We start from the raw sequence: 18,591 nt of genomic DNA, 5'->3' as shown, positions 1-18,591 counted from the left end.
TGAGCTCAAGGCTTCCCTCTCTTCCTCCAAACGGGAGGGAGCCCAGGGCTCAAGAACCTTCGAGCTCAGGGCTCTCTCCCGGGACAGCATGCCAAACTTGCTTATAATCAATCATCAGCTAAGTGTGAACTCTTGAAATGGTTGTTGGTGCCAGATGGGCTGGTCTGAGTATTTCAGGAACTGCTGATCTACTGGAATTTTCCCGCACTCAAATCACTCAATGGACCCTTCGCTAAGCCCCGCCCTCCTTAGTTACTGTTGCTACGCCTGTCAAGCTTTCGTGCCTGGCACAATGTACAGTAAGTTACCTATTACTGTCAGTATGTTTGTATGCTCTTTATAAATTAATGAAAAACAGCTGCTGGTAAAGTATATTGATCGCAAGTGCTCGATTTGTGATCATATCTTGGTTTTGTTCTGTTGCTTGTAATTTTAATTCGTAGTTTGAAATAAAATGGAAATATGAAGTTCAGTAAAGTTAGCAACAGATTCGCAGAGTTGTATATTTTAGATTAATAACTCATGTCATTATGACCTGTTCACTATTAGTATGACAAAGTTACTAAAGTTATGGCGAAGGCTTAAACGAAGCATTACTCATAATATCGAGCAAAAAAAAAGGAACACGACAGCTGGGAAACATAACCAGCTTTGTGTTTTTGTAGGAAACACAGTTTAGATCTGTATAGGGTAAGAGGTGTGTGAGTTCTTGCCGCCAGTCTATCACTGAATGTGTCAGGAATATCAAAACAAAACCAGCATAGCTCCGCATCTTTATCGCTTCTCACACAGCTTGATCCACACTGGCATTTCTCCTCTTGGGTTTTAGGTATTGAAAAGGGAAATTCCCGTCCAAACTTTAAAGATACCGGGTATCAGGTTTGCACAATCCATAATTTGCACTCGCTCGAAAGCTTGACAGAGCCCTTCGTGTAGCGACAGTTGCTAAACCACGATTGGTGGGTGGCAATTTTTGAGCGTGGTTCAGCGTAGGGTCAATTAACTACTCGTTACAACCAAGGTATGCAGAAGAGCATCTCTGAATTCACAACACGTCGAACCTTGAGGCAGATGGGCTACAGCAGCAGAAGACCACACCGGGTGCCACTTCTGTCAGCTAAGAACAAGAAACTGAGGCTACAATTCACACAGACTCACCAAAATTAAACAATAGAAGATTGAAAAAGCGTTGCCTGGTCTGATAAGTCTTGATTTCTGCTGTGACATTCGGATGGTAGGGTCAGAATTTGGCGTCAACAACATGAAAGCATGGATCCATCCTGCCATACATCAATGGTTCCGGCTGGTGGTGTTGGTGTAATGGTGTTGGGATATTTTCTTGGCACACTTTGGGCACATTACCAATTGAGCATTGTGTCAATGCCACAGCCTACCTAAGTATTGTTGCTGACCAACGCACCGTGTCATAGAGTGCGAATCATCTCAGACTGGTATCTTGAACATGACACTAAGTTCACTGGACCCAAATGGCCTACACAGTCACCAAATCTCAGTCCAATAGAGCACCTTTAGGATGTGGTAGAACGGCAAATTTTCATCATGGATGTGCAGCCGACAAATCTGCAGCAACTGTGTGGTGCTATCATGTCAATATGGACCACAATTTCAGAGAAATTTTCCAGTACCTTGAATCTATGCCACAAAGGATTAAGGCAGTTCTAAAGACAAAATGAGGTCCAACCCTGTACTAGTAAGGTGTACCTAACAAAGTGGCCAGTGAGCGTGAGTTTAAATTGACTCAGCATGAGTTTAAATTGTAGGACTAACTTGAATGGACTTTTTAAACTCTTTACATTAAAGAACGATGTTACAAACTGTGAATAAAATATTTTAAAAAACAAAGTATATGATTGAATAAGTTCGAGGACGCAGTAGTGACTGTAGATATGATGACAGAGTGTATATAAAAAGTTGGAAATTCACAGTGGTCTCCAGCTAGCCATCTTAACTTACCGAACGGTCCCGGATGTGTTTCTCAGAACAGATGCTGCAAAACTCTGAGTTACACCAACCAGGCTTGTTCCATCCACCTCCACAATCAAATCATTCACTTGTATCCTAAATGGGAAAAATAAGCAGCATGGTATTGAGAAATGACCTCAGACAATCAAGTCAAAAATGATTCTGTGAAATATGCATAACATCGACCTGCCATCCCGATGAGCAGCTCCTCCGTCTGTGACGGTCTTTACAAATATGCCAAGCTTCTCCAGGCCCATGTCAGCTCCAGCACCCATGCCAATAATACTGATTCCCAAACCCTCATTGTCTGTTGATGGACATAAAAAAATGTGTAATTCAGTTACAATACTGCTCGCAATACTGCCGCAGACTATTTGTTCAATTCAAAATCCATCTTAAAAACATATATTATTGCTTTATCTTTTCAACACTAACAATCCTGTATTTTTTTGGCAGAATAAGTATGATTGTGTACTATAAACTATATTAAGTTGACAATGTAGTTTCCCAGTGATGGGTTGCAGCTGGAAGGGCATCTGCTGCGTAAAACATGTGCTGGATAAGTTGGCGGTTCATTCCACGGTGGTGACCCCGGATTAATAAGGGAACTAAGCTGAAAAGAAAATGAATGAATGAATGAATGTTGATATGGTAAAGTTCATTACACCACAAGAACAACAAAAGGGTAAACAAACATAGCACTAAAAATAAACCCATTTTCAATAATTAGGCTGGCTTGTGTAGCAAGCCAGACTATTGTTATCCTATTTGTCTTCTGAGACTAAAAATTAAACTCTATCTCCTCCTAGAGCTTTCGAGCTATGACCACCAAACTGACACCAGACCTCCAAACTGGTCTGACTCGGGTTGCTATATCTTTTCGGACTGATCCGACTTTCGGTTTTCCGAAAAATGTCCCGGGACCGTTGGAAAATCCCATTGACTTAACATTGCACCAAACTTTGTGACCTCATAACTCTGCATCAGACTACATCTATCTATCTACCTACCTACCTACCCATCTTTTCATACTTTTTAAAATGGTTTAAACTAAATAAACTATTACCATCAGGCGTTCACAAGCCAGCCTCAAAGTTTGTCCTCAAACTTTAAGAATCTAGTTGAATATATTGTTATAATGAACATGTACGATATTGATATCAAAATACTGTAATTATTTATTATTTAATTATTATTTTTAGAACAAACCATTGTGAACGGACTTATAAGCTCAAAAACTACACTATGAGTACTGTCCCAATCAGTGTTGCCAGACGTACGATAATTATCGTATTTGTACGATAATTTTGACCTCTGTACGATGTACGGTCAATAATGAAAAAAATCCAATAGTGTATAATAATTTCAAAATTTTATGACATTTAAAATGAATTTCATTGTAATCTTAGGACTTATTTACTCATTGATCTAGCTGCATCTTGTGTCTAACCTCTGTGAAGAGAACTTGGAGTTATGCACGTTTTCTTTCTCACTTACGTTTCATGTTCTCAGCCAATCAACGTGGAGAACGCCTCTCCCTCGTGAGTTAACATTCCTGCCGTCCGTTTCCGTGCTTAAGTCAGTCATTTTTAGGTTGAGGTTGATCGTTTATGCAATAAAGTTTTAAAAAGCAGTGCTAAAAAAGGAAGGTGAGAAGGACAGGAGAGTTTGCCCTTGATGTTCTCGTTTTTCCCCATTCTAATGCGTCATGTGAACGTGTTTTTCCAAAGTTAATCTTGTCAAAACAAAGCCACAAAAACGGCTCATTATAGATACTCTGAATAGGCTCGTGCACGTCTCTGTGTGTGTTAAAAATTTGGAAAGATGCACTGCTATCACGCCAACCAGCACTATGTTGCGGTCCATGACGGCATCCGATTTGTACCCCAAAATGAATCCCTTAACATCTGACAGCACACGCAGGACAGCGACTCTGAGGTGGAGTTTGAACCTTCCCACTAGTGTACGCCTATTTTTTTTACATATTGTGGCAGTTTGCACGTTGTGTCAAAACACTAGTTGTCTAGATAATAGCTGTATACATTCAGTTTGACTCGTGTATGATAATTTTGAAGTTCTGGTTTGACACTTTGACATTTCCAATCTGGCAACACTGGTCCCAATCATTTAAAGGAGACATATTATGAAATTAAGACTTTTTCTGTGTTTAAGTGCTATAAATACCAACCCAGAAAAGTTTTTGTAAGCATTTTTCTGCATCCATACAAAAAAAAATTATATTACCACACCTTAATCTGCTTATACACTTATACAAGGCCAGTTTGACACTGTTTCTAAAGGGTGCTCTTAACTTCAAACCCAGAACAAGTGTGTCAATTTATTTTGTATACAGCAGGGGTGGCCAAACCTGTTCCTGGAGAGCCATCTTCCTGCAGATTTTAGTTGCTACCTATATCAAACACACCTGAACCAATTAATTAGGACCTGAACAACATGTGGTAATTACAGGCAGGTGTGTTTGATATGGGTTGCAACTGAAATTTGCAGGAAGGTGGCTCTCCAGGAACAGGGTTGGCCACCCCTGGTATACAGTATGAATGTTCCCATTGTCTCTTGACTGTATTCACAGACACCAGAGATATTTGATTAGATTATTCTGAAAATCTATGATTCACTCATAATTTTTTTATGTTCTTTGAGGACAGGAGAATTGTACTAGTAGTGTAATGTTTTATTTGCAAAAGCAGCACATAAAACACGGCAGTAACATGCTAGTCGACCAGTTTATTCAACTGTACTCCACAACAAATGTAAAAATGTATCCACTAACCATTCAGAAATGTCCTTTTATGGCTCTTTTCCACTGACTGGTACAGTACGGTACGGTTCGGGTCGGTACAGGTCACCTTTATCAGGCTTGCGTTTCCATTACCAAGGGTACCCTTTTGGTGGCCGTGGTGTATGACAGAAAGTTTCAGTCGACGTAATTTTCACTCGAGAAAATATCTACAATAAAACTGTACGGGTCGTTCACAAATCATATAAAAAGCACTTCTCACAAAACAGATGCAATATACAAATAAATCCTAGTGTATAAATGTTTATTACTAACTTTTCTATGAACATGAGTTGATTATAACTGCAGATCAATGACAGTGCGAAATTGCCTACTGTAGCGTCTGCAGTTATATAAAATAAATACATAAATGTAACATATATGAACACATACAGACCCTTACAGTCTCTGATATGTTATCAATTACAGAAAAACTACACACAACAGACATTTAGTCCTTATTTAGTTTTAAAAACAACACAAAATATAGCCATCAGTCAGTGAAACCTCTCATCTGTGTGTCAGCAGCACATGTAGCCTCTGTTAGAGAGTCATTCCATCATTCTGAGTTCATAAAAGTACAAAAGGTGATGATAATAGTTAAACATAGCAGTTTGTTCAGGTTTGCTGAAGAAATAATGTGCTCCATTTTCTGACTTCTCCTTTTTTTCGCGCTTCACTCTCGAGTTTCTCAGTTACTGATAGGATCAGGTTTCAAAAGCACGTCAGTAATCAATAATCACGTTATTATCATCAGCTCAAGAAGTTTGTTATTTCAGATTTAGACGCACGGCGAGCACAAGCAAGAAAGCGAAACCGCTCGCGCTTCAGACTTGCTCGTAAAAAACTTAGGGACACAGGGTAAATCTGCTCTTGTTTTTGGCTTTGTGGCTGTTCATCAAGACAACGACAAGGTTTGTTTGAGCCCGGGTCGACAATGGCTCGTTATTATTTGTATATATAATAATGCTGTAATCTCTAGGCTCGTCGGCTATGTATTTTAAACATAGCGGTTCTTTTGTTTTCATTCTAGCTTGTTGCGTAAACGAATGACATATCTCTGTAAACCAATAGCCTTTATTAATCAGGGGTCGCCAACTTATCCAGCATGTTTTATGCAGCGGATGCCCTTCCAGCTGTTCTCCATCACTGGGAAACCATAGGAGAAAATGAATAAAGTAATCCAACTTCAATGTCCGATAGCTCCTGCCCTTTTTGCTTCGTGAGCAAAGCTGCGACTGTTGTTGAGTGCATGAAGACTTTATTTCATATGGTATACAAAGTGCAGAGTGTGATTGCACTACTACAGTGCATAAGTACAGTGCATTTGTTTTCAGACGTACCTAAAGTCTTACACCAAAGATTTATTTAACATCTTAAATAATTTGGGGCCTAATTTGTCATCTTTTATTGTGTTCTACTCAACTGCAAAAAAAAAATAAAAAGAAAAAATGGAAAAGAAAAAAGAAATCTACTCGCTTGCCTATCCATCCATATTGTCAACCTCAAAGCTTTTCATCCATCAATATATCCATGCATGTATTGATTTTTCTAAGCATCATTCACCGCCTCTCAGTACCTTTCTCCAGCTCGACGGGGAACAGGTCCAGCCTTTCCACACGTTTCTCCAGCTCATACTCAGCAGAAGCAGCCATGGGGTCCACGTCATCATTCCTCCTGTCGTAGTCCTCATTGGAATAGGTTGTAAACACCTGAAAGTTTGATCATATATTAATGACCACATCAGAAGCAAGCTTTAAAGGTTATATTAAAGGTGTTATTTGTACATTTTGGACTGTTCTAAAGTATACAAATATTGTAATATGTTTGCAGATATTTAAAGGTCCAATGAAGTGCTTTGAACTGTACATTTTTCATTTGGCGTTTGACGTAATATAATTGAAAAATGAAAAGAGGGTTGGACATAGAGTAGCTCCTCCCCTTTTAAAAAACAGCCAGTAGCGTTTCATTTTTATCACAGCTCTGCCAGTGAGAGTGGTTGAGCTCAAGCACATCAAATGAAGAGCAAATGAAAAGCGCCTTAAAAGGGGGCGGAGCATGTCTGAACTATAGACAAATTACCAGGTTTGTAAACATTCAGGATGTGCGCGCAGGGAGGTCTTAGAAAAAACTGGGAGTGCTAGCATTTACATCGAGGGAATGACATCCGATGTGGTCCATAGTTTGTTGTTGTCTTAGAAATAAGATATATTGATTACATATTATATATATTATTTACATAATGCTTTCAGCGTATTATAACAGCTTGTCACCCAGTGATAAGCACAGTGATTCGGCAAAATTAACGTTAAAGTGAGCGGCGTTCATCTGAAGGGTCCATTGGCGATAGTACTCTCCAAATGAATATTGGATAAGACAAAATGGCCAAGCATACAGCCCAAAATATACAATCTCATTGAAGCTCCAAGTGATTTTACAACAGAGAAGTTAAAGGCCTACAAGTCTTTGGATGTCAACAATGTTGTTCTGTGTGATCACGTGCAAGAAATAATGCTCCATGATTACCAGATTTAACACTATATAGGGCTAAAAACAGAGGTTCTGCCTAGCCAAAGACAAGGAATGAAGACGGAACTGTACAAGGCCTGGATAATCATCAACAAGCAAAACAACTGCATTCTGACAGTGAACTACACCTGTACGACAGGGAACTTACACATACGTACGTTTGGATTTATATACGCACATTTGGACTTTCTCCTTAATAATATAATTTCATAATAGTATTATTTGCAAAATCTAAATAGCGAAATCATATTAGCAGCCAATGACTATCAAAGTACAACATTGTTCACAGTCAAATAAACAGTGTTAATGTTGTTTTCAAGTCACACAAGTGTTATTCTTGCACATTTATTTACACGTTTGCATTACTGAGAGCAGGAAAGAGACAGGCTGCACTGGTAAGCAGTATCTTCATAATATGTGTCCTCACAAGTGAAAGCATTATCTACACACAATATGAATTCCCAATTAGAAAAATACTACAAAAAAATAAAATACTATTCATGAAAATACTTAAATAACAGACAAATCCAAATGCCCAACACAAGCGGGCTGCATTCCAGACCAGTTTAGCTCGATGACGTATAATGTCTTTGACATGGCCTGTAGACCCATTTAGCAACTTGAGAGCAACTGTCTTATTAAAGAAGCATAACCAATTTTAAAAATCAAGAGTGTGATGTAACTGATGTGTTTTATATTGTAGAATAAAATATAAAAGCATGTTGAGTTTGTGGGAACCACAAACCTTATTTTAGCCATTTTAAACCGAAATCCCATTCAAAATACCTATTGACTTTGGGACGAGGGAACCGGAACTGCTAAAATGCTAACTCGCTAATGGGTTTTTGCATACAAATTGACGTCTTGGTCAGTGTAACTCCACCCACTGCCAGATTACCCAATTATATTTCAGCACCTGGGGTTCCTTGGCCACATCCAGACGACAGTAGCAGCCTCCAAAATGACACAGATTCAGAGTTGTATAAATTCACACAAGGTGGTTTTTAATTAGCAACTAATATACATATTACAGATGTAAACATTAGCTGAGCAGCTTATACATTTTAGCCTCAATCATCATGTTGCTCGCTTCTGTTGGTGTCATCAATCTGACAACGTGGGTTTGCGATTAGTCGAAGCGGCTGGGTGAAAAGAAATACCTCTCCAATATTTTGAATTTGGACTGCAATACTTAGTTTAACCACTAGGTGTCAATCACACATACTGGAGCTTCAACTATATGCTGCTTATTAATTCAATTCACCTATAATATTTAGCAAAAGAAATGAAAACTTAGGCTCAAATTGATGCAGTATAACCAATGCTGTTCATATTACCATATACAAAAATGCTGAGGAAGCTTCTGGAGCTGAAATTCAGATATGGTACAAGGTTTTTGGTTTCTGGCAGACATTAAATCTATCGAAAAAGACAGAGAGGTATCTGAACAGTGTAGATTCTGAAAAGGAGGGGTTTAGAGAGACTGTGTCCTTGAAAGACTATGGGAAAATGGTGTTTCTGTGTGTGTGTCTGTGTTTTTGACCTTGAATGGATGTAAACATTGTTGGAGATTTTTAAAACGCTATTAGGAATCCTTAAAAGGGTCAAGATTGCCTCATCACAGCAGGAATGCAATAATGGTCACCTATTTGCAACAACTCGTCTTTTCAATATTGCTCACAAATGTCAAATGTTGGTTTAGCAACAAATGTTTGCAATTTAAAGTTACTCATTGTCTAATTCTCACACAAGACTCGCTTCAAAATGGCAAAACATACAGTTAAAAGAAGAATTTATTTTAAAAATCGCAGTTTTTCCTCACACCATACAAGTACAGAGACCAAAAATATTCTCCAGGACAAAATAAAAAGTTTAAATATTTAGATTAGATCCCGGACGAGCCCCCAAATGTATGTTATGTACATCCATGGCAATTAATATTTGCACCACACTAAGCAATAGTAAAAAACATTTAAATAAATATACAGACTAAGTGTTGCATGCCATTTGATTCTAATCATTCCTTTATCTGATGCGCTGTGGATGGAATTGAAGTGGCTTTCTATTGAAAGCAAAGCTGTGTGGGCAGAGCAGGTGTGCCCACTTCACAGCACTTCTTGAGGCTTCACACTGACAGTTTTATATAATCATTTTACCGTGGGTGCAGCCTGCACCAACTTGACCTGCTTGAACATACGTGTATGTTTTGCATTTGTATGGTCTGTTACTGTAAATACTCTAGATGGCCATGCTTTTATTGTCCTTTTACCTTTGTATTGCAATGAAAGCTTAAAATTGAGAAAAATATTCAGAAACAAAAAAGCATAATAGGTCTCCATGTTATTTCAAAGACACAGAAATGCTGCTGAATTTGTGAGCGTACAATTTGTTAGCACTTTTAAAGTCCCTGTAAAATCCAAATTAAGTTTTTTGTATGTTAGTCTTTAGCATATAATCAGTTTTCATTTCAGTGATGAAATATTTTCTTCATAATTTTCGTGACAAACCAGTTTCTACTGACGAAAACTAGACAAAAACAAAATAAAAATTAAGTGATGATGACGACAACTATAATAAACATATTTTGACATTTTAGTTGACTAATAAAAACCAGACGACAATGTGAACGCTTTAAAATTCCTCTCTGTGAGTTACAACCATACCTGCCAACAGTCCCGTTTTCCTCGAGAGTCTCCCGTATTTCAGACTGATCTCCCGCCACCCTCCCGTTTTGTTATTTTCTCCTGGAAAACTCCCGTAATTTAACCCCCAACCCCTCTAAATCTCAAGTAGATTAAGTCGACTAAAATCTTATGAAATTTAGTCAACTAAAACTAGACAAAAACTAAAATGATTCTGAAGACTGAAATGTGACTAAAACTAAATTGGAATTTTAGTGAAAAGACTAAGACTAAAGCTACATCAAAATTTGCTGTCAAAATTAACACAGCATATAATCAAGCCAGTGACCGACATACTGACAAAATTCCATTTCCAGCCCTGTCTTAGCTGGTCAGGCTGGAAAATGACCAGCTAAATCCAGCTAAAACCAGCTTGACCAGCCTGGTTTAAGCTGGACATAGCTGGTTTTGGCTAGGCTTCCAGCCTGGCTAGGCTGGTCAAGCTGGTTTTATCTGGTCATCTCCCAGCCTGACCAGCTAAGACCAGGCTGGAAATGGCTGGAAACCAGCCTGGAAATGGCCAAAACCCCTCTAAAACCAGCCTGGTTGACCAGCTAAAACCAGCCAACCAGCCTCGGCTGGTTTAAGCTGTTTTTTTTCAGTAGGCTATAAGTAATTATTGGATTAATATTAGCAAAAATCATTGGTACCTTGTGTATAAATATTCCATAAAGAAATGTTGTAAGTTTCCTACAGTAAAATAAAATTAGAAGTAAATTAAATCAAATTAAAGTAAAATATTCCGTATAACTAATGTATTCTGTAGAGATATGCTTATCCAAAATCTGAATTTGGACAGTTTTAAGAGAGATCTTCATAATATTTCGATTTTTTTAACCCTCAGATTCTAGATTAGTCATACTAGTGAAATAGTTACATATCGGCCAAATGTTTTCCCAGCCTAACAAATCACTCATTTATACATTGTTTGCATGATCTATAAATCTCTTTATTAATCTTTTTTTTTAAATGACCATTGTGACTGGATTAAGTCCAAGGTCACAAGCAAAATATTTGTATTTGTGATTCATTTTTTTAAGCTGTAAATACGTACATCCAAATAGTTTCAGCATCAAACAAAACATTGAATAATTGATCTTTAGTAGCTGTAAATGGCATGTACGTATACCTACACATGGCTGGCAGAATCAGCTGGATATTAGTGAGAAAATATATCCAAGATGGCCGACATACCCAATCAACCATTCATTCAAACCTGTAAATGAGTAACGTGCACAGCATTTTCCTGTACTAGATGTTTTTACTTTCTGCCCCATCCTTAAAATGAGTGTTCTCTTCAGATAATGCAACCAAGCCACCTGTCATATCCCACCAAAAATAAAAAATCCAATCAACTCCAAATCAAGTGCTGCCCTACTTGTTTTTTCTCCATGCAATATCCTGTACAACTCAGAATGAAACACATTACGGAAGTAAAACTGACTGTTAAGTGTGAACGTTGTTATGCAATCAAACAAAAATAAAATCAGACAGTCTTTATTCCCCAATGCCAGACAACCACCAGCCGCATCCTAAATCCTCATCCCTCAGTTCACCCACTCATGTCCTAACGCAAACAGCCCACTGTTAGCAGCACATCCCACATTACACACACAACCCCGAAGAGAAAAACTGCGCTTTACTGCCATCTGTGCTTCACTTCCACCTGCAAAACACCCTCTGATGCACCACATACAGCAGCTGAGACCACATGATTCAGCTAGACTGTGTGGCTGGCTTTTTTTTTTCCTGCAGTGCCCGGTGGACACAAACATCGGATTAAGGAGAGAGAGAGAGGCAGACAGACAGTAGTGTTCCAGTTGTGTGACAGTGCCAGTAGGTCACATCTCTTAACAGATGGTCAGAAATATCCCTCCTCCACTCAAACTGTCCTATCTTTGCCTTTGGTGGACAGTAACTATTTATTTTTTACTTTACTATGGTACTAAAGTAGTTTCTAAGTATTAATATTTTATCAGAGCATTTTTATTTGAAGTCAGGCTCACAGTGTGTGATTATTAATTATATTAATAATTATATTAATGGTCTAATATGATAGCCTTTATGATTATGGATTGTCAAACTGTACACAGCAAAATCAACAGTGTTAATTCCACTCTGAGAGAGTTAATTTTAACACTTTACCGGTGTATATATAATCCACACCCGTCAAATAACATTTTCAAAAGGTGTTAACAATTTATCACTGGGTCAAGAGTGTTTTTTGCTTGTTTTATCAGTAATTATTCGTATACTTTATAAATGCAATGCATACTATGCTAATCATGCATTATAAAACATTTAAACTTAATTATTGTTGGTTCAGAGCTAACTAGTGGTATAATAAACCAATACAAAACAACAGTGTTTCACATTTCATTTTTAAAGAAAAACTAAATTTCATGCATGTCGATGTGTGAAAACATTTAAAGTGTTAGCCCTTGTAGTCATACAGAAATGTTTTGTTTTAAATAAGTAGTTAAAGCCCTGCCTAAAGCAGAGAAAAAGCATAAAAACATGAACATGATCCTCATGTTAAAGTACAAATTAAATCAAAACTAACCGTATGACTTTGTTAGCTCGCATTGCTAGTTTTGTGGTAAACAATTGATCTGTGCATGGCGTTATTAAGAATTGAGTTTGCTCTAGTAACCTAAAATCTGAAAATGCACTTCCTGTTTGTTTCCAGTAAAATTCTCAGACTAGGGGCTCTATTTTGACGGTCCATGCGCAGAGCGCAAAACTTAGGGCGCAAATGCTTTCAGGGCATGTCAGAATGCGTTTTTGCTAATTTAAGGACGGAAAATCTGCCTTGCGCCGCGGCACATGGTCTAAAAGGGTTGCGTTTATTTACTTAATGAGTTATAGGTGTGTTTTGAGAATAAACCAATTAGAGTCTCATCTCCCATTCCCTTTAAGAGTCAGCTGCGTCGCGCCAAGAGCCCATTCGCTATTTACAGGATGCAAAGTAAGTCTAAGTGGAAAAAATGAGCATTTCACAAGCAAACAGTAAACAGTTGACAGTTTTTTAACAGAAAACTGTTAAACAGAGCATCTACTGCATGAGAGAGATAATGGATCTACTTTCACTTTCGCTCTTGGATAGGGAAACCTTTAGGCACAGACATCAATTAGTCTATAAATCAATTATTTTGTTTGTTAAGCGCAAATATTCATTTTAAAACTATTTCTAAATTCTAATTTCCAGCAAACAAATAAATGAACAATAATAACAAAATGTGCTCAAAAACCTGAGTTATATCCTAAAACACATGCTGTGCCCCATATGGTCTAAAACCTGACAGGTGGGCAAATCTAAGCTTGTTTTTAATAAAAACAAATATAAATATGGATATAATAAATAATACTGCTAATAATAATAACATTATACAAAAGCAACTTGTTATGAATGAACTGAAAAAGCCTCCTGAGATGAAGAAGACATAAAAGCAGTGGTTTTTCATATTTATGTAGGCTAGAAAATAATATGTTTTATAATATTTTAATCCTTTATATTTATATCCTATATCTATTCTTATTATATCCTATATATATATCCTTAATATTTACATTTTTTCATATGTAAAGATATTTGCCTATTGCTCTCTTGTGCGTATTAAGCAGTGCGTAAGCGAGGCGCAACTCTGCGCCGGAGTTTAGACCGGGTTTGTTTTGGTCTAATGAAAAATCTATTATAGTTTCTCAAAATAGCAACGCGCCAGCAGTCCGCCTCAGAACGCCTTCCTTTTTAGACCAGAACGCCTATGGGCGCACAAATGAGCGCTAATGCATTTGCTATTTAAACAGTGTAGCGCAACGCCTCAAAATGACTCTTGCGCCAAGCTGAAACTACCAAAAGACTACTGCGCCACGTCTTGCGCCACACTGCGCCGGGTGAATGATAGGGCCCTATGTGTGTCTTGGGTATTGGAAGTGGTCGAAGACTATAGAATACATAAGACATGTCACTCGTATAGTTTTGAATGGGAAAAGGGTGAAATCTGTACTTTTAAGCTGCGGTCACACTGGGCATTTCCTCCCATAGACTTCCATTCATAAGCACCCGAATGCGTCAGACCGGAAACGCAGGGTCATGAGTAGGCCCACATGGATTCTGCGTGTGCAGAATTCCACAGATTTTCTGCAGATTTTTAGCCCATCATTAATTCTGTTTATTTACTTGAGTAAATCTGAGTTTATTCAGTTTTTAAATTAATTACAGTAGTATTATTGACTAAAATGAAAATGTTCATCTGATGTATGTACAATGCAGTTTGTTCAGAAATATTTTCTGTCTTTTAGTAGAGATATTATACGAGAGACTTACTTTGTTTACCAAATAAAGTGAATCTAATTGGACTTGCATTTTAAACATAAAATAAAAGTTAAAAAGATATTATTTTTTATTTCACATTTTAAGGTTTTAGTTAAGAGCAGAAAATGTCCGCAGATTCTGTCTGGCCCTACTCATGCGTCATGTTTCACAGGTTGCTGCGATGCAAAGTTTAAGCTTGGTGAACTCTGACCTGCAAAACTGCATCACATGACTGCGTAAGACCAATCGAGGACCAAAACATGACCTCTCTGGACAGAAATTTAAGACATGGAGCAGTCGCTCGCTTTTTTAAATATCAAATTAACTTGTTAAATCCCGCCCCTTTTCGAAGCGCCTCACGACAGTTTGCATGCTCAAACTCTAATGTGACTGCAGCTTTAAGTAAAGTTTATTTATAAACTAATTTAAAGAAGATCATTTGATTATGATTAAACACGGCTGGTTCTGCATTAAGTTTGTATGATCCACCAAACAGACGATTCATAACCCACTATAAAGAGCAAGGGTTTCTCACTACAGTCATCTTCGATTTGAAGAATTCCCCCTTCCACCCCTACTCCTCTACCTTTCCCTTCATGAGGTGGCACTGGGGCTTAGTGATTAACACTGTTGCCTCACAGCAAGAATGTAACCGGTTCTAGTCCTTTAACAGGCCGGGTGGCGTTTCTGTGTGAAGTTAACAAGTTCTTCCTGTGCTCGTGTGGGTTTCCCCCAGGTTCTCCAGTTTCCCCCCACATTCCAAAAACATACACTACAAGTTAATTGATCAATCTAAATTTACCACTACAGTCAAATGCTCATCCAGCAGCATATTTCTTCATAGAAACCATTTTCTGTCATCAGCTCTTATCCCAAAAAGGGGGAGTTCTCGAGACCTACCTGAGCTCAAAGCTCCTCTCTCACCCTGCAAATGGGAGGGAGCACAAGGCTCAAGGACCTTTTGAGCTCGGGGCTCTTTAACAGGACAGCATGCCAAACTTGCTTATAATCAATCATCAGCTAAGTGTGAACTCTTGAAATGAACCAACTACACCTGAAACAAACGTTTTTTGGTTTTGTAATCTGTGTGAAACGAACGAGAGGTACAGTCTGTCCTGTCAAATGCACATTGCATGAAAGCAGCAACTATTCAAACGCCACACAAACTTGTAAACAAAGAGTCGCTGTCATTTCTGGAAGATATTTTCCTTCAAGAACAAGTTGTGAATTACTTCAGAAGACCAGCATTATCTATTAAAGCATTATTCAGAGGATAATAATGTGTAGAACGGCCATAAATGAGGTTGGTGTGGTGATCTTGTTCCTTTCGAGTGTGTATGCACATTAGCTCAGCCAACCTGAAAAAATTTGAACGTTTATAATCTAAGCTTATTTTAATGGGGATTCCAAATATATAATGTCCAGATAAGCTTGGAAAACAATTTTTTTGAGAATTTGATGTTTCCTCATTTAGACAATGCCCAAGCAAACTGCCCAAGAGGGGTTTCAAAGATGACCACCGAGTGAAATGACTTGCCTTACTCAAACATTTGCCTGTTGTATAAAATCATTCATGGTCTGTCATCCCCACCTCTCAGTCAGTTTGTAAACATCAGGAACACCACACACAGAGCAACACGAGGGGCAGCCCGAGGAGACTGTATTGTCCCTCTCCGGAAAAGTACCTTTGGTCAGAGATCCTTTGCAGTTACAGCTGCACAGGAGTGGAATTCTGTCCCTGGCAGCATCAAAGATATAACCTCATTTAATATATTCAAAAAACATTTAAAAACTTGGTTTATAGAGAATCAGTCGTGTCATCATTCCGATTAAATTGAAACTACCATGTTTCCATTTGTGCCCAGCATCTTAATGATCTGTTGTTTAAATGTGTTTCAACTATTTTTATCTTTATTACAAAATGTTGGTGTTTTAGCTTAGTTTGTAAATATTCTCTTTTAACCTCTATATGACCATGTCTATTTTAGTACTTTCTAACAATGTTTGATTGATTTTAGAATTTTTGTATTGTTTTTTCTAGGTTGTTCAGGGACAACAGATAAAAAATAGCCTTCGGGCTAATTCTGGTGCATTGGCAGAAATGCTAATTAATGTACACTGTCCCTGCCAAATAAACAAATAAATTAATTAATTAAAGGGACTTTAAGAATGTTAACCACCCCCTACAAACAGAACAGATATGGTGAGCATGATGAGTCTGTTAGTTTGTAATAACTTTTCTAAAACCCATTTGCTGATCTTTCAGAATGAAATTCCTACTTTACCACATCCAATCATCTCAGTCGAAAAACAAGCCACGCAAGTCACAGCTTCTAGTTTATGTAAATTATAAACTTCAAAGGCACAAAACTGTTAGATTTGGCTTCAATTATACAGTTATTTACTGCAAAAAATGCCGGTTAGGTCCATACAACCCCTTTTTTGGTTCAAGTCTACCTCAAAAAATGCTTCATGATAGCGTAAATAATGAGTACAATGAATTTTGTATAAGCTATGCCTTTAATTAATCAAAAAATTTAAACCTTCAACTAGCCAGACGATAACTGTGTTCAAGGTATACCGCGGTTTGAAAAAGTCAACTTTTTAAAACCGCCCACATTTTCTGTAATACCGTTCCTTAGGAATGTAAGATTTTTTTATTTACATTTTATTTATTTAAATTTTTTTAGGACAACAGTATCTCCAGCACAAAAGATATCCAAAGATGCTGTTTAAATGGTAAAGAAATCTGTGTTTTTTAAACAAATGAAGACAGCAGAAGTCAATGATTCATTTGAATTATTCAGACTGATGTTTACCTTTTACAAAATATTTTAATTGGTTCTCAAAATAAAATATATTGTGTTCAAAGGGGAAACTGTTTTTGTTGTTTTACCCAGACATTTAAAAAGAACATACATTTTAGAGCAGTCATCACAATACCAAGATATTTTTTTCATGGTTATCATACCATCGGAATCTTATATCGGCCCAGGCCTACCTTCAACCAATTATCCTTATGATATCAAATATTTATAAGAATATTATGATTCGAAAGAGAGTAAATATGTATTGTCTACATTTTGATGTTACAATATGTTTCAGCATATGTGTTAAGTGCTTAAGCCGATAAACTGTGAGACAAGCCTGTTATTCATAATTTCTAGCTGCATCACAAATATGAGACAAAAGCAACGCTTTTTCAGACCAAATAATTGACCAAGGACTACAGAAAAAGTCATAAGCATCAATTTTTTAAAAATTAGATTTATACATTTACATTATGTATGTTAGGGCGATATTTGGCAGAGAAAGACTATATTTGAAAATCTGGACTCTGGAGAGTTAAAAAATCTTCAAATTTGTTCAAACTCCTTTATTAGCAATGAATATTACTAATCGAAAGTTACATTTTGGTAGATTTACGAAAGAACATTTACTAAATGTCTTCATAGTGATGAAATTTACTTAATATTCTAATGATTTTTGCATAAAATAAAAATCAATAATATTTTTTCAATCTATATTTGGCTATTCCTAAAAATATACCCATGCAACATACCATGGTTTTGTGGTCCAGGACTATATACAGTTGAAGTCAGATTTATTAGCCCCCCTGAATTATTAGACCGCTTGTTTATTTTTTCCCCAATTTCTCCAACAGATTTTTCCAACAGATTTCTAAACATAATAGTTTTAATAACTCTTTTCAAATAACTGATTTATTTTATCTTTGCCATGATAACAGTAGACTGGGGCGACGCAATGGCGCAGTGGGTAGCACGTTCACCTCACAGCAAGAAGGTCTCTGGGTCGTTGATTTGATCCTCGGCTCAGTTGGTGTTTCTGTGTTGAGTTTGCATGTTCTCCCTGCGTTCGCATGGGTTTCCTCCAGCTGCTCCGGTTTCCCCCACAGTCCAAAGACATGCGGTACAGGTGAATTGGGTAGGCTAAATTGTCCATAGTGTATGAGTGTGTGTGTGTATGTGTGAATGTTTCCCAGAGATGGGTTGCGGCTGGAAGGGCATCCGCTGCGTAAAAACTTGCTGGATAAGTTGGCGGTTCATTCCGCTGTGGCGACCCCAGATTAATAAAGGGACTAAGCCGACAAGAAAATGAATGAATGAATGATAACAGTAGATAGATGGTTTGTTCTGTAGACTATCAAAAATATATAAAGCTTAAAGGGGCTAATAATTTTGTCCATAAAATGGTGTTTAAAAAATTAAAAACTGCTTTTATTCTAGCCTAAATAAAACAAATAAGACTTTCTCCAGAAGAAAAAA

At 37.4% G+C, this 18,591-nt stretch overlaps 1 protein-coding gene across 4 annotated transcripts in view; it reads right to left on the bottom strand.

Moving 5' to 3' along the window:
- The window catches only part of ppp1r9bb (protein phosphatase 1, regulatory subunit 9Bb), a 60,749-nt gene that overhangs the window by 20,500 nt on the left and 21,658 nt on the right, over positions 1-18,591 (bottom strand). For 2 of the 4 annotated variants that reach the window (XM_073918253.1, XM_009306518.5), the window contains exons 4-6: positions 6,360-6,492; positions 2,170-2,290; positions 1,975-2,079 (exon numbers count right to left, since the gene is read on the bottom strand). In XM_073918253.1, coding sequence (XP_073774354.1) covers positions 1,975-2,079; positions 2,170-2,290; positions 6,360-6,492 — 359 coding nt within the window. Of the gene's footprint in view, positions 1-130; positions 2,080-2,169; positions 2,508-5,930; positions 6,493-18,591 lie in introns of those variants that run through there. The other 2 variants (XR_012387848.1, XR_012387849.1) reach the window with 2 other exon arrangements.

The sequence above is a fragment of the Danio rerio genome, chromosome 12 (assembly GCF_049306965.1).
Source record: "Danio rerio strain Tuebingen ecotype United States chromosome 12, GRCz12tu, whole genome shotgun sequence".
NCBI classification, from domain to species: Eukaryota; Metazoa; Chordata; class Actinopteri; order Cypriniformes; family Danionidae; genus Danio; species Danio rerio.
This window is presented reverse-complemented; position numbering and strand designations above follow the sequence as displayed.